The sequence below is a fragment of the Chlorocebus sabaeus genome, chromosome 21, assembly GCF_047675955.1.
Source record: "Chlorocebus sabaeus isolate Y175 chromosome 21, mChlSab1.0.hap1, whole genome shotgun sequence".
Classification (NCBI taxonomy): Eukaryota; Metazoa; Chordata; class Mammalia; order Primates; family Cercopithecidae; genus Chlorocebus; species Chlorocebus sabaeus.
In genome coordinates, this window is record NC_132924.1 from 103,126,067 (window position 1) to 103,147,449 (window position 21,383).

General features: G+C 38.0%; 1 protein-coding gene across 1 annotated transcript in view; it reads right to left on the reverse strand.

The window, feature by feature from the left end:
* Positions 1–2,605: 2,605 nt before the first annotated feature.
* TMEM209 (transmembrane protein 209) overlaps positions 2,606–21,383 on the reverse strand; it is a 40,949-nt gene continuing 22,171 nt past the window's right edge. Inside the window, exons 9-15 of the mRNA XM_007982908.3 lie at positions 19,903–19,999; positions 16,386–16,511; positions 13,544–13,641; positions 11,883–11,997; positions 11,690–11,787; positions 8,355–8,428; positions 2,606–4,441 (exon numbers count right to left, since the gene is read on the reverse strand). Coding sequence (XP_007981099.3) covers positions 4,387–4,441; positions 8,355–8,428; positions 11,690–11,787; positions 11,883–11,997; positions 13,544–13,641; positions 16,386–16,511; positions 19,903–19,999 — 663 coding nt within the window. The 3' untranslated portion in view covers positions 2,606–4,386. The remainder of the gene's footprint in view (positions 4,442–8,354; positions 8,429–11,689; positions 11,788–11,882; positions 11,998–13,543; positions 13,642–16,385; positions 16,512–19,902; positions 20,000–21,383) is intronic.

Sequence of the window (21,383 nt, forward strand, 5' to 3'; positions counted from 1 at the left end):
CTGGCATACCCAGTGAGATGTGGCAGTGTCATTGGGGTCCAAGAGGCATGGGTGCTGATTGTACAAAGCCCTCTCATTCTAACTGGGCAGACAAAGCCCCGCATGGGTCCTTCCCTGAAGCCTTCCTGCCAGAGAGCCCAGCCGTGTGCTGCTTGTCCTTGAAGACTTTTGGCCTCATCCACGGTTCAGGGACAGCTGTGACTAAAGTCACCCAGAAGGGCAGGTAGGCCAGCCAATCCCTTCTGGCCCCCACCACTGGTCCGTGCAGCATGTGGGACAATGTTGTGCTGTTGCACATAAGTGCAGTGCCTTCACCCCCAGGTTACTAAGGAAGACCCCCAGAAGCACTGGAAGGAGTTTCATCATTTTCCTAACACCTTTACGTTTCAAGCAGTGCCCCTGCTGCAGCTGTCCAGGCCCAGGAGTGCTTCCTCCTTAGGTCTAGCCACAAAAGGAAAGCCAGTGCGCTTGGAGGGATCAAAAGGTGTCCTTTGGAGAACAGTTAATATAGGAAAGCTAATGTAGGAGGCTTTCCCAAAAGGTAGTTTTAACCATTGACAAGTATACTTGAATAGCAGCACAGCTCAGACTAATAAGAAACTCAGTTCTTGTGCAAGGATGAGACAAGATATGAGGACCTACTGTTTGACTAAAAGTCACTTCTGAATCCATTCATGTAGCTGCTGAGTGCCAAAGGAGGGGCACAGATCTAATCGCTCAAGGGGAGAAATGACAGCCATCTGGAGTGGTCAGGACTAGCTCCAAATAGCAGGTTTAATTAGAGTGAAGTCTCAATGCAGGGGAAGACAGTAGATTGAGAGGGGGCATCCTCAGAGAGTGATCAGGATGAGGAGTAGCACAGAGAGAACCCAGCAAGCAGGCAGCAGCCTGCACTGGCTGGAGCCAAGGGTTTAGGTGCATGAGGCCAGGTTGGGGCCAGATTGTGTGGAGCTTTAAATGTCAGGCTAAGGAATTTATCGGGGGATGAAATGATCAAACAGGTGTTCTAGGAAGATGAATTTGAAGAGAATGTGCAGGATGAATTGGAAAATCTGGAAGCATGGCAACAATTCGAAGGCTGTGAGATTAACTAGGCTGCTGCAGTAGTCCTGTGTGGGTTGATAAGGGTGTAAATGAGCATAGTGGTGGCAGAAATGGAAAAGGTACAGCTGCAAGAGACATTGTTAAGAAAGAATGGATGAGGTTTGCTGCCTGATTGGATTGGGGATCCAGGGAGCTCCAGGAATCAAAGATAACACCAGAATTTTGAGCATGGGCAACTGGTAGTACAATGAACAGAAAAAGGGATGTAAGAGGAAGCTGATAGGAGCAGATGTGAACTCAGTTTCACACATGGGGTTCACAGAATATCCAAACAGAAATGTCTGACGGGTAGAGGGAAATCAACACTACAGTTCAGGAGAGACATTATGCTTGATGAATTTGGGAATCAAAGGCAGAGGGGTGATAAATGAAGTGGAATGAATGAGATCTCTAAGGAAAATCATATACAGTGAATCAGAGGACCAAAGACTGACCTTTGAGGAATGTGTGCATTTCAATGTGTGCATTTCTATTACAAAGCTGCCTAGAAAGGGCTGGGTGCGGTGGCTCATGACTGTAATCCCCGCACTTTGGGAAGCTGAGGTGGGCGGATTACGAGGTCAGGAGTTCAAGACCAGCCTGGCCAACATGGTGAAACCCCGTCTCTACTAAAAATACAAAAATTTGCTGGGCGTGGTGGCGGGAGCCTGAATCCCAGCTACCTTGGAGGCTGAGGCAGGAGAATCGCTTGAAACTGGAAGGCAGAGGTTGCAGTGAGCCAAGTGCAGTGAGCTGAGATTGCGCCACTGCACTCCAGCCTCGGCAATAAAAGCAAAACTCCGCCTCAAAAGAAAAAGAAGAAAAAAAAAAAAAAAAAAAAGGAAAAAGAAAGTGCCACCCCACATGCTGCGTGTCTTTACTGTTAAAACATAAAATATCAGTGTCAAGTATATTTTAGTTTGAGAAAGCCACACAACATAACATTTGTATGTCTCAGTAGAAACTAAATTATAAATACCTAACATGCCTCTAAAAGAAATCTGGCTTAAGGATGATATTTATAGACAAAGAAAAGGATAAATGATGAAGTGAATGTAATCTAGAGGATTAGTGGATCTGATCCCACAAGAAGTCAAGCAATCAAAGAAAAACTTGTGACATATATCCTGTAAATAACATTTGATCAGAGATATTAGTAGACATTTATTCATTTTAACACAAGGACTAAAAAATTGCCTTATTTGCAGTGCACTGTCTTCCTGAGGGGTGAATTCAAATGAATCCACCAAAGTAATTTTTAATAAAAGCTATATTTAAGTACAAACTGGCTCAAATATTTGGGAAGAAAAGCTAATATAGGAAAGCTACCCAGAGTACAGTAATCCACACTAGACTTACTAATAGTATGCAAACAAAACATCTTTTTAAGTGTGTATCCCTATGTATATATTTATTGTAGACTGTATTTTTTTAGTCACTTTAAAAATAAAATATTATAGCTTTGAATTTTTAGACTAAAAGCTAAGTCCTATAAAGAAAAAAAGACCTTTTGTCTTATGCATTGTTAAAATTTTTCTCCATAGTGCTTTTAATAAAGTGTATGCAACTATATAGTTTAACAGCATAACAACTGTTATTCCAAGACATCTTCAGTAACTTTTGAAATAGCAAATTTAAATTTTAACATGTTCTTATATTTAACATGTTTGATATTTTCTTCTAGAATATCATAGCAAATAAATATTTAACATACACCAAAAGTACTTAAAAGATAAGAAGCTCCTTTCCTTTGGACATCAACTTTTAAAAACACAAACAACTTTTTGAAAGACAGAATTTGTAACAAAGACAGAACTGTACTGACTTGAATTTGGAATTTACTAATTACTGGTGATACTTTAGTGAGTTCACATATGTGTATTATTACTAGATCCTAAATTAAACCATACTGCATATAACAACAACAACAAAAAAATTATAATTCTCTTCCAGAGAGCAATGACTATATTCAAAGTCTGAGGCAATGACAAAATGGGATGCACATCTAATAATACTGACATACAGTTCTTCAGAAAAGACTAGTTTCAGCTGTTTCCAGGTTTACATAAGATGATGGAAGCAGTCTCTAATATGTTAATCAAGAAAATATACGCAATTGCCAGTTACTACATATACATACAGAAAATAAAGATGGTGAGTCCAACAAAACATACAAACTTGGTAACTTCTCACCCTCCAGATATTTTGAACATATTTTAAAAATTTAAACAGGATATCACTGTGATCTTAAAAAGAGAACTTTAAAAATAACACATTATGGAATAGTAAAACTGAGCTGCTAAAACCAAAGTGGTAAACAGTTTTCTTGATGTCCTCAGACTCTTAACTAAAACCCAAATTAATACTACCAGCTAAATTTAATCCAAGTGTTGACTTTTTAAATGTCAATACTGTCAAACCTCCTTTAATAATATTTTAAAATATATGTAAACTTAACACATTACTTAAGAGTTAATCTCATTTCTTTGAATGTGGGCTTTGGCCTAACTTGCAGAACGCTGGGGAAACATTAAAAAAAAAACCAAAAAACAAAACTAAATCAGCAATTTTCTTACTTTCTAAGTACTTATACTATTAAATAAAATAACTGAGGCTGGGCGCAGTGGCTCACACCTGTAATCCCAGCACTTTGGGAGGCTGAGGTGGTTGGATCACCTGAGGTCAGGAGTTCGGGACCAGCCTGGCCAACGTGGTGAAACCCCGTCTCTACTAAAAATATAAAAATTAGCTGGGCGTGGTGGCGCGTGCCTGTAATCCCAGCTACTCAGGAGGCTGAAGCAGGAGAATCGCTTGAGCCTGGGAGGCAGAAGTTGCAGTGAGCCAAGATCGTGCCACTGCACTCCAGTCTGGGTGACAGAGACCCTGTCTCAAAAAAAAAAAAAAAAAAAAAAGATTGAAAAAAAATTTTTTGTGGCACAAGGATCAGGTAGATGATTCTCATTTGGGGGTTATAATGAAAAAAAAACTCAAAATCTATTTCATTAAGGGGAATGGCACTGTTTTGAGTCAATAAAAATCTGAAGGGTTGCAGTTTTATAGTCACCTGAAATTTCTGAAAAGCAATATAAAATTAAAGGTAATGTCTCTTGATATAGAAGATACAGGCCATATTTTTACAATGACATTTCCTAACTGCTACCTTTTTCGTTAAATCTAAAGAGTCTGTAACATACACACATGTGTATTTTATTTCAGAAGAGTCGGTAGCTCAGAGATGTTTAGTTTCGACTTCTGGTTCAGTGAAATAAAAGTCCAAATGTCTGGAATTAAATATGTGACCTGCTACTCGCCAAAGATCCACAATATATTCACACCAGATAGACCAAGATTAACTCTCCTATAAAGAGGAAAAAAAATTTTATTAGAATTGGTTGCCAAGCATTTAAGGTCTTTTTCTAATAACAAGAATCTTTATGATTAATACATGTTTAACTGATATTTAATGTGATATTGCAATGAATTATATTATATATAGTTTATCAGGTGAATTCCAGTAACAGTAATTACTTTCTTAGCTATGCTTAAAACCGAAATTTAGAATAAACAGATTTATGGAGTGTTGAAAATTATTTTTCAGTAAACAAGAACTATTACATCAGGTAACAGCTAACAGAATAATTTTAACAAGCAAGATTACAGTAAAAGTATCAGTTACATTTAACAGATGGAAGATACGGAGATGCTAGCCTCTCAGAGAACTGTATTACTTGATTTGAATTAGGAATTTACTAACTACTGGGAATACTTTAGTGAGTTTGCATAAGTGTATTATTAATACATTAAACTAAATCATACTGCATATAAAAAAAATACATATACTTCTCTTCCAGAGAGTAATATGACTGTATTCAAAGTCTGAGGGAATAAGAGGGTTACAAGAGAAAGAAATTACTCACCTAACAAAATAAAAAAATCAATAGAGAATATCTGAAACTGAAGAATCAAGAGAGCTGTATACCTCTATTATTTGGAACTATGAGAGTAATAACAGAAGAAAAAGCCACTGAGGGACTATAGTCTACTTTGGGAAGCAGACTTGGGGAATACAGGGAATTGCTCATTTCTGTCATGAACTTTTAGCCCTCTATGACTTTTTAAATTATGAGAAGGTATTAACTTTGGTAAAAAGCTGCCAAAAATGCCCTTCAAAACAGGTAATTTCTATCAACTGTATTTTCCATTTCTTCACACCCTCACCGACACTACACATGATAAATATCAAATCTGATAGAAAAAAAAGTTAATTTTGACTTGTTTGTGTAAGAGTCTAAGCATCTTTTTGTGTTTAGGAGCTGTCTAAACACTTTATGAAGAAATCTTCCATGCCTTTGTCCATTTTTCTAATAAAATCATACATGTTCTTTATATATAACAAATATGAGCTTGGATTTGCTATATTTGCAAACCCAATTACTACTGCTTATATTATAGCAGAATAATGCTTTGTTTCAGTTTGTCATTTAACTTTAAACTTTATAGTGTTTTTTCCTGAACAGAACATTTAAGTCACTGTGCAGTGAATGCTGTCTCGATTTTTTTCCTTTTGCAAGTAGGACATTCATCTGATTCCTGTTACTGCACAAATACCTGGCATTAAATTGATAATGTTTTTGGATCAATCTGTGGGTTTATGGTCATAAATCCAAATGGACTATATTTGAGCCACTCAGTCATTTCTTTTAAGTTACAGGAAAGTTTTTAGTTTGTTTTAGGATGTATTTAAAAAATTATTCATGTTCAAAAGGTTAATAATTTCTAAGCTTTTCCCCCGAGTATAAAAACACTAGCTTTAGTCTAAAATGCTTAATTTTCAATATATAAGTTGCTCATTAAGAGAAGATAGTGCTTTAAAAATTGTATCAGTTTCTTTTGGCCTTTCAGTAAATTTCATTACATTTTAGTAAATGAAAAAGTGCTGCTCCACTAAGCACTTTTTCATTTTAATGCATATGACAGACTGTATATGGCACTCAAACCTCATGCCATCATGACAAACCATTTATGCATCAAAATACCAATTTGGATTCACAGAGGAAAAGATACATTTTCAATTAAAACCAAAAATTGTTATTTATATTATACAGGTTAAGCACCTATAATCTGAAAATCCGAAATGCTCCAAAACACAAAACTTTTTGAGTGACATGATGCTCAAAGGAAATGCTCACTGGAGCATTCTGGGGAGTTTTAGATTAGGAATGCTCAGCCAGTAATTACTGCAAATATTCCAAAACTGGAGAAAATAAAATCTGAAACACTCCTGGTTCCAAGCATTTCAGATAAAGAATACTTGACCTGTATTAACAACATATTTATATCAAATTCCATATTCCATCTAATATATATGTATAAGTATATTTATAACCAAACATTCCTAGACATTTTAGGGAAAATTTGACATGGGAGAATGTCCAAGATATACCATAAGAAAAATTAAGTCATAAAGTACTATGTTTGGATACAATACATTTTTAAGCAAAAGAAACAAAAATAAAGCCAGGTGGAGTGGCTTATGCCTGTAATCCCAGCACGTTAGAAGGCCAAGGCAGGTGGATGGATCACAGCCTGGGCAATATAGTGAGATACTGTCTCTACACATAATTAGAAATTAGTTCTAGTTTATACACTGCTGTGTTAGATACTTGTCTACTGAGTATGCATTATTTTCATAATTGAAAAATAAAAAACCCTGTTAGTTTAGATGCCCCCCGAAAGTGAGTTTCCTAATCTTTCTAACAGGAAAAAATATATGATAAAAGAAGCTAACAGCTGGGCGTGGTGGCTCACGCCTGTAATTACAGCACTCTGGGAGGCCAGGCAGGCGGATCACCTGAGGTCAGGAGTTTGAGACCAACACGGAGAAACCCCGCCTCTACCAAAAATACAAAAAACAGCCAGGCATGGTGGTGGGCGTCTGTAGTCCCAGCTAGTTGGGAGGCAGAGGTTGCAGTGAGCTGAGATAGTGCCACTGTACTTCAGCCTGGGCGACACAGTGAGACTCCATCACACACACACACACACAAAAGCGAGACTCCACCTCAAAAAAAAAGAAAAAAAAAAAGCTAATAAATGTTCATATTTGTTTACAAATTTCTGTTCATGTCTGTTTTAATCTTTGCATCTAATACACTTAAAGACAGGAGCTTTGCTTTCTCTACAGCAGTGCTGTCCAATAAAAATACAATATGGTATGAACAGCAAATGCAAGCCACATAATTTTAAATTTTCTAGTAGATACCTAATAAACAGGCCAAATTAATTTTAAGAATATATTCCACTTAACTAAATCTATCCAAACTAGTATTTCAATATGTAACAAATATATACAATTTTTAAGGAGTTATCTTACTTTTTGGGGGCTATGTCTTTGAAATCTGTTACACATTTTACACTTTAGAGCACCTCAATTTGGACTAGTCCTGCTTCAAGTGTTCAGTGCCACACAGGGCTGGTGGCTGGACAGCACAGTTCTAGGACATGTATAAACTCTAAACTAGAGTTTACAGGATGCTATCTAAAACTTAAAGGTGCATGCATATCCAAAGTGGAAATGACCACAATCCCTTCTGCTCCAAGCCCATCCCTTTGTTTTTTTTTTATTAGCCTCAGGTTACTTAGTATGGCAGAGCTGGACCCAGAACCCAGGTTTTCCAACTCCCAGATCAGGCACTACAAATATCCCTAGCTTTAGCTGGGGTCTACTTATTTCATATGTCATTTGATACACTAAAATTTTTAATCATCAAAATGAAAATACTAAAATTTTGAATTTCTTGCAATATGTGAGCTTTGTTACCAAGTATGTAAATGATTTCAACCGACTACTTTTCCATTGCAGTTAATGATATTATGGAATGGGTACCGACTCTGTCTCTCTGGAAGTGTAAACACTTTGCAGAATGCTTTGTGTCTGAAATGAAATGGCTTGGAAAAAAACAGACTCCAGATTTAAAAAAGAAAAATTTTTTTTAAATGGCAAGAGTCTAATTTTTATCTATCTCTGAATTATTCCTTCAGGGAACACAACTATAATGCTAACGATGTAGTCCACTTGCCTTTTACCAATGGGTTCTGAGGAGGTAGCTAATGGATTGCCCAAAATAGCAGAGGCAGTTTGTGACAGGGCTGAAGCCATTATCTACTGTTCAATCCATAAATCTTCAGTTACATGCTGCTGCCTTCTGCAGAATCTTAACATAGGAAGAAAATCAGTAAATAACTACTTACGTTTTTAATGCATAAGTACCTACCCAAGCATTCCTGACTCTTTGGTCTTTATGATGTAGAGAAACATCAACAATGTATGAAACATATTATTTCTGCCCTGGAACAAAAACAAAAAAGACAAGATTTAATCCAACCAAAAAGATTCAGTCTGGTAGGTAAATGTGTATCTTATCAATTCATATCCTACTAACTCAGAATTCCATACAATTCAGACTTTCATTTATTCATTAAACAAAATACCCACGCTTTGTGCTAGGAAGTGGGAATACTGCAGTGAGTAAGACAGAAAGGATACATGTAATCAAGGACCTAAGAGCCAGTAGGGAGGCAGACAGTAAACTAAGAATCACAACAAAGCGTGCGGAATGCTGTGAGAGGAGGTGCCACAGGAAAATATGAAGATGCAGTGTCTGATTTAGGCTGGTTAGCGACAGAATGCCTCCCTGAGGGAAAGATGTTTTTGTTTTGTTTTGAGACGGAGTCTCGCTCTGTCGACCAGGGTGGAGTGCAGTGGTGTGATCTCAGCTCACTGCAACCTCCACCTCCCAGGTTCACGCCATTTTCCTGCCCCAGCCTCCCGAGTAGCTGGGACCACAGGTGCCCGCCACCATGCCCGGCTAACTTTTTTTTGTATTTTAAGCTGCAACCTGAAAGATGAGCAGAAAAGTAACATACTGGGGGGCTGGGGGGCTGTGTTTCACACATGGGGAGAAACACTTACTAAGGCCTGGAAGAGCCTGGAGAGCTATTCTGAGGTTGGTGCTCCTGTACACCACACATACAAAAATGCTCTACCCCCAAAGTAATGGCATAAACAAGTGTTGGGATAAAAAAAGGTTTGAGTCATACTTTAAAATATATCAGAATATACTTTAGCATATAAATAACATATTAAATATGAATTTATTTTATCTGCAAGGGAATACTAGGCAGCATATTGCTAGCTCTAAAATCAAACTATTATATGTAATTTTTGGTCTGTAAAAACAGCTCCAAATTTAGATTTTCAATTTACAGGTTAACTTTTCCCCCTTACTCTGATTTAATGTGTTTTTAACTCAAGAATCTGAGAGAATGTATGATTTTTAAAATATAATGTTTACACTATAAGGAAAAGGAAAAAAAAAAGATAGTGGTTAAAAAACAAAGATTGGCATGGATATTCACAAGAACTTCAATGGCCCAAAGTATTTGCATACAAAGACAAAATATTAAACTTGAAAGAAATTAATATATCTTCCTGAGAATCTGATAGAGAGCACAATTTATCACGATAGCCAATGTAAAATTTCTCAGTAAAGATGCTGGTAACAAAAATAATTACAAAGGTTATCAACAGAACTGATGCTTGTAATCAAGAGTAAAAAACAAGGCTGGGTGTGGCAGCTCATGCCTGTTATCATCTCAGCACTTTGGGAGGGCAAGGCAGGCGGATCATAAGGTCAGGAGATCAAAACCATCCTGGCTAACACGGTGAAACCCCCGTCTCTTACTAAAAATACAAAAAAAAATTTAGCCAAGTGTGGTGGCACGTGCCTGTAGTCTCAGCTACTCGGGAGGCTGAGGCAGGAGAATCACTTGAACCTGGGAGGCAGAGGTTGCACTGAGCCAAGATCGCGCCACTGCACTCCAGCCTGGGCAACAGAGCAAGACTCTGTCTCAGGAAAAAAAAAAAAAAAAAAAAGAGTAAAAAACCTGTATGTGCTTGTAATCTTAGCTACTCAAGAGGCTGAGTCAGGAGGATTGCTTGAACCCAGGAATGTGATACCAGCCTAAGCAACACAGCAAGACTACCTCAAAAAAAGTAAAACACATTAATGGAAGTATAAATTGATACAATACCTTTATTATAAAGTAATTTGGTAATATGTTATTTTTAAAGTCTTAAAAATATTTTGACCTAGAATTGCACTTTTAGAACTCTGGGCTAAAGAAATGCAGATAGCTGTATGCATGAAGATACATTTTCAGCATTATTTATTTTCATTTTATTTTATTTTATTTTTTTGAGACGGAGTCTTGCTCTGTCACCCAGGCTGGAGTGCAGTGGCGCAATCTCGGCTCACTGCAAGCTCCGCCTCCCGGGTTCACGCCATTCTCCTGCCTCAGACTCTTCAGCAGCTGGGACTAAAGGCGCCTACCGCCAGCCATGCCCGGCTAATTTTTTTGTATTTTTAGTAGAGATGGGGTTTCACCGTGTTAGCCAGCATGGTCTTGATCTCCTGACCTCGTGATCCGCCTGCCTCAGCCTTTTCAGCAGTATTTATAATAAAAAATTAGAATACCCAAAATGTACAACAGTAGAGAAATGGTTAAATAAATTATACTAGTGAAGTTTTTTTTATAGCCATTAAGAATTATTTTTAGGCTGGGCATGGTGGCTTATGCCTGTAATCCCAGCACTTGGGGAGGCCGAGGTGGGCAGATTGCCTGAGCTCAGGAGTTTGAGACCAGCCTGGGCAACATGGTGAAACCCTCTCTCTACTAAAATACAAAAAAATAGCCGGGTGTGGTGGTGGGTGCCTGTAATCCCAGCTACTCGGGAGGCTGAGGCAGGAGAATTGCTGGAACCCAGGAAGCAGAGGTTGCAGTGAGCCAAGATTGTGCCACTGCACTCCAGCCTGGGTAACAGAGTGAGACTCTATCTCAAAAAAAAACAACAAAAACAAACAAACAAAAAATTTATGAAGATTTTTTAATAGTATGGAAAATTATGCTATAAGCTAATATTTAACAGCAGATATAAAACTACATAAATCATTTTAGCCCATAAAAAATATAAAGAAAGGGCCAGGTGCAATGGCTCACACCTGTAATTCCAACACTTTAGGAGGCCAAGGTGGGAGGACTGCTTAAGGCCAGGGGTACAGGACCAGCCTGAGTTAACATGGAGAGACTCTGTCTCTACAAAAAACAAATTGGCCAGGTATACTAGTACGTGCTTGTAGTCCTAGCTACTTGGGAGGCTGAGGTGGAAGGACTTCTTGGGCCCATGAGTTCAAGGCTACAATGAGCTATGATCATGCCACTGCACTCCACAGCCTGGGTGACAGAGCTAGACTCTGCCTCTAAAAAGAGACATAAGACCAAAATGAAATTTACCAAAAGGCAATATACCAATCAAAAAATCAACAATGGCTGCCTCAGGTAATGGAATGAGTGAGTTTCCTTCTTATTCTTTATACTTTCCCAAATTAAGCACATATTACTTTTATAGTAAGAAACATATATGTATGAAATACATTTTCCCTAATTTAAAAAATTTACTTCTTCTATTAACATGAGATTATAATTTTAAAAACATCGTCAAAGCAAATCACCCAAGACATTCTGTAACATCTTCTCTATATAGAAATACCTTTGGCAGGTTGTATACATGACGCTGGTAGATGAGCTCATAATGGGGAGGGTTGATGGCACTTTGATAAATGCAAAAAACATTCTCATTTGTAACATCTGTAAAGGAAGGAAATATGCGGCATTAAAAAACCAAACCCCTAGAGATATTTTGTGTGAAAATCTCAACACATTCTTTTAGGAGAGGTTTATACCTGGTTTATTTGGTGTCTGAACAAAGTGCTGAGAAGTAAAAGTTTTTCCGTCGGGATACTTTGGATGTGGAGGTAATCTAGAGTCAAGGTAGGTGCAAAATACATGCATGATGATCTGAGGATGAAGAAATAATTTTTTTAAGTCAGCATGAAAATCTAGCACGGATGTAGCCCTTTAGAAACATCTGTATTTATAACGATTCCAATTAAAAACTTTTTCTCTAAAGAGTGAATTAGAAAAATGCTGTCAAATGGTTAGATTTACAAGATAAAATCTGTAGAATAAAAAGATAAAAACACATACTTCAGGAAGCACACCTATTCTTTTAATTGAAAGTATTATTTCCTATAAAGATAAGGAATTCACTAATTCCTCTCCTAAATCATACAGGAATTCAGTGTGTTTAAGACAGGAAGCTAGGCTTAATTCAAATAATCTACTCAAAATTTAAAATAGAAAAAGATATTTGCCATCAAATCAGTCTATATTTTGATGGGAAGGTTTCCTTTTCAAATTGAAAAAGTTTAAATACTCCAGCCTACAAAGTTACCATTATCTGTTGAGAGTAGGGGTGGAGGGTGGGGCTTAAACACCAGACTCCCAGTCCCTACATATCTGATCTACATTTTTAGTTTTCCATAGCAACCCTAGAAAAGCAGGGCATTCTTAGTTTTTTGCTTAGTGGATCATTCATACCAACACAGTTAATAGCAAAACTAAGATAAAATACATTCAATTCTCAATCTGAATCTCAACATAAAACTTAATTTTCACCCATAACAGTCACTAAAAAAGAGAACATAATTTTGAAAAACTCGTAAGCACACAAGAACATTTATGTTCTTTGATCTCCTAAATATAATTCTAAGAGTCTCTCTTAAAGTGACAATCCCAAGAAAGCAATGTGCATCACACTATTTGCATGATGTATTACTTAAGATCAAAAAACAAGTAAATGTCCCTTCTCTATCAAAAGTGTCTCAAACTTTCAGGTCCACTATAGGAGAATAGTTAAATGACAGTGTGTAATAATGAAAAAATATCTAGGTAGGGGGAGGTTGAAGTAAAAAAAAACCCTAAATATTACAGAAGTGGAAGAACACATAATTTTACATACAGGAGAATTACAAAATGATAAAAACATTAAAAAATAGTAGCAACCAAGTAAAAGGAAAAAATACACAAAAATATTAACAGTGGTTGGGTGAACATGCTGATACTATTATAAATACCTTATTTTCTAAATTATTTTTTAATACTTATGATAGGCAAACAAAAACACAAAAATCCAGTAATGGAAACATTAAACTGAAAAAACAAAATAAATCTAAGGGTCAGGCACAGTAGCTCATGTCTGTAAACCCAGCACTTCGGGAAGCTGAGGCAAGGGGATCACTTGAACCCAGGACTTCGAGACCAGCCTGGGCAAAAAAGTGAGACCCCATCTCTACAAAAAATTTAAAAAATTAACTGGGTGTGGTGGCTCGGGCCTAGTCCCAGCTACTTGGGAGGCTGAGCTGGGAGGAGCACTTGAGCCCTGGGAGATCAAAGCTGCAGTGAGACGTGACTATGCCACTGCACTACAGCCTGGGTGACAGAGTGAGACCCTGTGTCTGTCAGTCAATCAACAATAAATGAATTAGTGAATCTAGGGACTTACAGCAGAATCGGTGGGCAGGTCTGTATCCCACTTTCGTCCTTTGAAGTCACCACCTCTGTTCCATCGAAATGAGCTCATACAACCTCCCTGAGAGAGTTCTGTGGCAATAAGGTGAAATTTTTAAAAGCTAAGAGTATGCAAAAAAGAAAAAAAAAAAGGCTAAGGGAATATAATAAGGGAAGCAAATCATTTTAAAAACTTGATCAAAACACCCAAACCTAAAGAAATATAAGATATAAAAAGATAAACATGTCCCTGAAGAAATCAGATAAATCCAAAATGTGGGATTTTAGATTTATCTGACTTACTATTCTGGCTTCTTAAAAAAAAAAGTCGATGGGTAGGGAAAATTTGAATATGGACAATATATTCAATATCAGAAAATTATTTTTTTTTTAAGGTATGATAATTGTATTATGGTTAGGTAGGAGAATGCATGCTAAAAAGTACTTTCAATGTACTTTCAAATGGCACAGCAAGAAAAAAAATGTGTGTGTGTATATATATGTAGAAAGAAAGAATCCAATATGTCAAAAGGTTGCTAACTATCCAATCTAGAACAGGAGAGTGTTCACTGTATTTTTTTTTTTTTTTTTTGAGACGGAATCTCTCTCTGTCGCCCAGGCTGGAGTGCAGGCAGTGGTGCCATCTTGGCTCACTGCAAGCTCTGCCTCCTGGGTTCACGCCACAGTCCTGCCTCAGCAGGATTACAGGCGCCTGCCACCATGCCCGGCTAATTTTTTAATTTTTATTTTTAGTAGAGATGGGGTTTCACCATGTTAGCCAGGATGGTCTCGATCTCCTGACCTTGTGATCCACCCGCCTTGGCCTCCCAAAGTGCTGGGATTACAGGCATGAGCCACCGTGCCTGGCCCAGTGTATTCTTTTAAGCTTTTTTGTGTATTTGATATAAAACCTTTATATACTTTGTATATATGCATACATACACAGACTCTTTTTCTGGATGTACAAATACTCTGCTAACTACAAGGCAATCTTGCCAAAAAACTCAAACACGAATTTATGGGAAAGAGAAGGGGTTATGTAAACTACACCATAGGGATGTATTCAGCAAAACCCACACTATGGGAACCTCTACAAGACAAACAATCCAGTTCTTCTGACAAATAAATTGCAAAGGGAAAAAAAAGAGAGTGGATGGGAAGCATATAGCTTAAAATAAACTGAAATAACCAATTGCAATGTATTATAATATTCGAATCCCAATTCAAACAAACATTGCCAAAAAATTATGTATTTTTATGAGATAGCTGGAAATTGGAACAGACTTAATATCTCATAACACAGGAAATATTAGGGCTAGGCAGCATGGTGGCTCACTCCTATAATCCCAGCACTTTGGGAGGCTGAGGAGGGAGGACTGCCATAGCCAGGAGTTCAAGGCTGCAAGGTCTATACACTCCTGCACAAGCGCCATTACTGCACTCCAGCCTGGGTGACAGAGTGAGCCCTGTCTCAAAAACAAAAAAAAAAGAATATTAAGAATGATAATTGTGGCCAGGTGCAGTGACTCACGACTGTAATCCCAGCACTTTGGGAGGCCGAGGTGGATGGATCATGAGGTCAGGAGTTCAAGACTAGCCTGACCAACATGGTGAAACCCCGTCTCTACTAAAAATACAAAAATTAGCTGGGGCATGGTGCTGCATGCCTGTAATCCCAGCTACTCAGGAGGCTGAGGCAGGAGAATCGCTTGAACCTGGGAGGTGGAGGTTGCAGTGAGCCAAGATTGTACCACTGCACTCCAGCCTGGGCGACAGAGAGAGATTCCATCTTAAAAAAGAAAAGAATGATAATTGTATTGTGGTTATGTATGGTTGTATCAGTTTTCTAAAGGCTCAGCGGGGCACGGTGGTTCATGTCTATAATCCCAGCACTTTGGGAGGCTGTGGTGGGAGGACTGCTTAGGCCTAGGAGTTGGAGACCACCCTAGGCAACATAGCAAGACCCTGTCTCAAAAGCAGGGGGTCGCGGGAAGCTTATCTTTTAGTGATATACAAAGAAATATTTACAAATGAACTGATAATGACATGAGGGCTTGCTTCAAATAATACAGGAAGAAAGTGGATACGGCAGGGGCTGGCCAGGGACTAGTGATTGTTGGGGCTGGGTGATGTGTACAAGAGGCGTGTATATACTATTTTATCTAGTATTGTGTATGTTTGAAATTCTCCTTATGTAAAATGTTTTAAAAAGTCATGAAAAATGTTTATTCCTGAACCCTGCTCTAACCTTAGGGGAAAGGGAGAACACTATAATATTTTCAAATTAAGATTTATGATAAATTTGAATACTATTTCTAAAACTTGTCTTAGTCATGAGAACCTTTTAAAAAGTTTATCCAAATTTTAAACAATTCTAACTTTATGAATTGCTGTGTAAGTAGAGAGGCATAGAGGGTGCATGGGGGCGTCAGGGAGGCCACATTTCCTGATTTTCAAGTCAGTCTCCTCGGAAGAGCACATCTTCCACCAAATAATAAGAATATATTAACAGAAAGATAAGGAAGGAACTTATTAAATATGAATTATAAAAATTAAGAGAAATAAGGCTCAGCATGCTGGAACTATAAAGAATGTCATAGTGGCACCCATTCTTACGAGTCTAAAAGTAGGAAATGAGTGAAATATTCACTGGAGCCCATTTAGCTCATATTTAAGTTTCCTACACAAAATAAAATTATTAAGCCAAAATTAACATGTATTTATAAGACATATAAATTATACTTTTAATTAAAATGGTTTTTCCTTGTTAATCTTTACTGATAAATTCCAGTGTAGTAAAAAAGCTCTCATTTTTTCCTCTTCCAATCAATAATTACCTTTGATCCTTTCAAACAAGTATTCCTGATTTGGAGTAAGGTCTAGATACTGAACAATTGTGTTCAAAGTCGGAATGAGAGGGGCTTTAACCAGGGCGGCTTGTTTCAAGCTAGTAATACTAGCCTCTGTTAAAACAAAACACAGAGAACACAGATTATTCTAAAAGTGAGTTTCCAAAAGAACTTAAAATGCTCTTCTCATATGTTCATATAGCTGGTTCCTCACTGCCTTCAGTTTTTATACAAGTCAATGACGTCTCCCCTGACCACCCTACCTCAAATTTCACCCCTCCTCTCTAAACATTAGGAACACTACCCTCCTGTGCCTTTTTTCTTCTTAGCACTAACCACTGTCCAATGTACTGTTTTTCTTTTTCTCTTTTTGTTTTTTGAGACAGTGTCTTGCTCTGTCACCCAGGCTGGACTATAGTGGCGCAATCACCACTCACTGCAGCCTCAATCTACTGAGCTCAAGCAATCCTCCCACCTCAGCCTCCTAAGCAGCTGGGACTACAGGCACACGCCACCACACCTGGTTGACATTTTTCTATTTAGTAGAGACAAGGTCTCACTATATTGCCTAGGCTGGTCTCAAACTCCTGGGCTCAACCAATCCACCAGCGCTGGACTCCCAAAGTGTTGAGATTATAGGCGTGAGCCATTGTGCCTGGCCCAAAGTACTTTATCTTTTTTATTGTCTGTCTCATCTACTAGAACGAAAGCTTAATGAAGGCAGGGGCTGTGGCCATTTTGCTCACTGCTGTATCCCCCAATGCCTAGAATAGTATTAATACTTGGCACAGATTAGGCACTCAATGTTGAAGGAATAAATGAAAGAAAGCAGTAATAGTTCATCTTAAATTGCACTATCTATATTACCTACACCCATTCCTGGCAAGGTAGCCAGATTTACACATGCAACATCCCTTCCCCTTCCCCAGAGAAGCAGCCAAATCGATTTTGGCAAATCTATAAACAACTAATATACAGAAAATTTTATAAGACATGTATAAAAAGATACACGATCATTTTCAAAATAAGTTGAATTAGAAGTTGCCCATTATGGCAGGACAAGCAGAAGCTTTTTATGGTAGTGATTTCTCTTATCATATCCTGCAAGATAATTATGCATAGAAATTTAAAAAGCAATTAAAAATTTCAAAATATCCAAACTTACTAGCAATATCCAACGTTAGGAAAAGCATTCTTATATATGTCATGGTTGCTAAAGTACAAACTGGTATAAGCTTTTTGAAGAGATGTGTATCTTCTAAACCTTACAATATATCCAGAGGCACTGGCTCATGTCTGTAATCCTAGCACGTCGGGAGGCCAAAGCGGAGGGACTGCTTGAGCTCAGGAGTTCAAGAACTGCCTGGGCACCCCGTCTCTACAAAAATACAAAAATCAGCCAGGTGTGGTGGTGTGTGCCTACAGTACCAGCTACTTGGATGGGGCTGAGGTGGGAGGATCTCTTGAGCCCAGGAGGCTGAGGTTGTAGTGAGCCATGACAGCACCACAGTATTCCCTCTTGGGCAAAAGAGCGAGACTGTCTAGAAAACAACAACAACAAAAAAAATCTTAAACTATTCGCACCTACTGACACACAACTCTACTTCTAAGAAATTATCCCAAAGAAATAATTACAAATGTACACAAAGATTTAGGTAAGAGGATATTCACTGTAGCATTAATAGTAAAGGTAATTACTTAATAACTAAGTTATAGTATACATATTTTAGGCAATTTATATGGTACCCTAAAATTTTACCTTTAGCAGATAAGAGAGTTGAAAATAGGTGACAGAAAATTACTATTATTACATAGTCTTTATGCTTTATACAACTTTGTGATTAATATCTGCTAAGAGTCTTGGTCTTCTATCTAGAATATAAAGAAAACATCTAGCACTCAACAAAAAGACAACCAAATTTAAAAATGCGTACAGGAACCAAAAAGACATTTCTTTTTTTTTTTTGAGATGAAGTCTCGAAGTCTCGCTCTTGTCCCCCAGGCTGGAGTGCAATGGCGCCATCTCGGCTCACTGCAACCTCTGCCTCCTGGATTCAAGCGATTCTCCTGCCTCAGTCTCCCAAGTAGCTGGGATTACAGGCGCCTGCCACCACGCCTGGCTAATTTTGTATTTTTAGTAGAGATGGGGTTTCACCAGTTGAAACTGGTGACCTCAGGTGATCTGCTGACCTCAGGTGATCCGCTCACCTCCGCCTCCCAAAGTGCTGGGATTACAGGCGTAAGCCACCACGCCCGGCCAAAAAAGACATTTCTAAGAAGATATACAAATGACTGATAAACACATGAGATGTTCAACATCAGTAGTCACCATGGAAATGCAAATCAAAACCAAAATGAGACAATTTCATGCCTACTACAGGATGACGATAAAACATATGACAAGTGTTGCAAGGATGTGGAGAAAGCAGAACCCCATACACACTGGTGGGAATATAAAATGGTGCAGCTAGCTGCTTTAAAAGAGTCTGGCAGTGCCTCAAAAAGTTAAGCAGTTATCGTACAGCTCAGCAATTCCATCCCTAGGTATATACCCAAGAGAAATGAAAACATAGGTCCATATAAACACTTGTATGTGACTGTTCACAGCAGCATTATTCATAATAGCCAAAAAGTACAAACCACCTAAATGTCAATCAACTGATGAATAAACAAAATGTAGTAGATCTATTTTGAGTATTATTCAGCAATAAAGAAAATGATGTAGCTGGGCCAGGTGGCTCATGCCTGTAATCCCAGCACTTTGGAAGGCTGAGGTGGGCAGATCACGAGGTCAGGAGATCGAGACTATCCTGGTTAACACGGTGAAGCCCCGTCTCTACTAAAAATACAAAAAAATTAGCCGGGCGTGGTGGCACGCACCTGTAGTCCCAGTTACTCGGAAGGCTGAGGCAGGAGAATAGCATGAACCCAGGAGGCGGAGCTTGCAGTGAGCTGAGATTGCACCACTGCACACTCCAGCCTGGACGACAGAGCAAAGCTCTGTCTCAAAAAAAAAAAAAAAAAAAAAAGATGTAATGATATATTTTACAATATGGACAAACCTTGAAAGCACTACGCTCAGTGAAAGAAGTCACAGTCATGTTCATATTCTGTGATTCCATTCATACGAAATATCCACAACAGGCCTATCTATAGAGACAGAAAATAGACTGGCACTTGCAAAGGGCTGGGAGGAATGTATAGAATGAGGGGTGACTGGTAAAAGGTGGAGGGTTTCTTTTTCAGGTGATGAAATGTTTTAAAAGTGACTATGGTGATGGTTGCATAATCCAAGACTTCGGACTGTACATTTTAAATGGGTAAATTATATGGTAGCTAAATTACATCCTGATAAAGCTGTCACATTAAAAAAAACAAACTAGATTACAGACATTTGGGGTTTTTCACCTCAAGGTAACAAAATAAGTCGTCCATTACAAGAAGAAGTTTTCCACTTGGTAGATTTACTAATAGAAATCCAACACTGGGCTCCGTTTCCACATACCTCCTATCTGTAGCTCTGGACAACCCATTCGTCTCATCTGTGTGCTGACAGACTCAATCTCTTGAACAAGTGGCACTAATATTGTCTCATTGATCCACTAGGAAGAAATAAGGTACAGATTTTGGATACATAATTCCAAAGTAGCTCTCAAACAATTACTTTCTTTTTTATAAGCAACTCTAAGAATATTTTTTTACTATCTTATAGTTGAATATTAAAAGAATCATAAAGTATAGTGAAAGAGAATGAAAGTAATAGCTACCAGAAATCAAGAGATGGTTAAATAAATATGCCACTGGAGTGTAAATTAACTAAATTACATTCCTTTTTATTTTTATTTTTTTGAGACGGCGTTTCGCTCTTGTTGCCCAGGCTGGAGCGCAATGGCGTGATATCAGCTCACTGCAACCTCCGCCGCCCAGGTTCAAGAGATTCTCCTGCCTCAGCCTCCTGAGCAGTTGGGATTACAGGCACCTGCCACTACGCTCAGTTAATTTTTTGTATTTTTAGTAGAGATGGGGTTTTACCATGTTGGCCAGGCTGGTCTTGGACTCTTGACCTCAGATGATCTGCCCGCCTTGGCCTCCCAAAGTGCTGGGATTACAGGCATGAGCTACTGTGCCTGGCAACTAAATTACATTCTTAAATAACATGTTTTTTCCATGGAAAAAAAAAAAAACTTAGCTATATGTTAAATTTTTCTTAAAATTTCTGATTATTATGTTTAGCTAAAAGGATAATCTTCAGTTTACATTTGTAGGGTAGCTATTCACACATTTATTAATGTAGTGTTTATATTGGTTTGCAATCAGTAAGACAGTTTTTCAAACTAACATAACTGCTTAACTCTCAGCAGGCTCACCCAATTCCCTAGCCATGTGGAAAAACAGAGACTTATTACATTTGAAACCGGCTTGTGAATATTTGAATATTACAATATTACTTTAGGACTGGGACTTTCAAATGCCTCTTCCATGGCTAATATAAAACTAATGCTGGGATGTGAAAAGACTGTCTAAGGATACATCCCATCTGATTTGTGTGTTGTTATTTTGTGTGTGTGTTTGTAGCAACTTCAATTACCACTTACGTTTCCATGCTTTTGTTTATCCATAAAATAATGAAAAAATGTTTCCGATGAAATACTATCGTATATAAACAACTGAAATAAAAACCTTCTGGGAATTTAAAAGATTTTTTGTAATCCATGTAAGGAAGCAAATTTCGATCCACTGGCAAGACTTGAACTGAATTCACATGAAGCTATTTACAGGCTTTATCCCATTGAGTGTGATTATTCATATGTTTTTCTGCATAAGTATTAACGTGGTTGATTACTGGGTGTTAACTAGACTCTGGTGTTATAAAATATACGGTACAGGTACACATGTATTGCTTTAAAAAAAAATCCAAAAACTCTACATTTCATAGCACATGGTAGCCTAGGGACTTCAGATGAGGAAATGTATTTGCATTTCTTC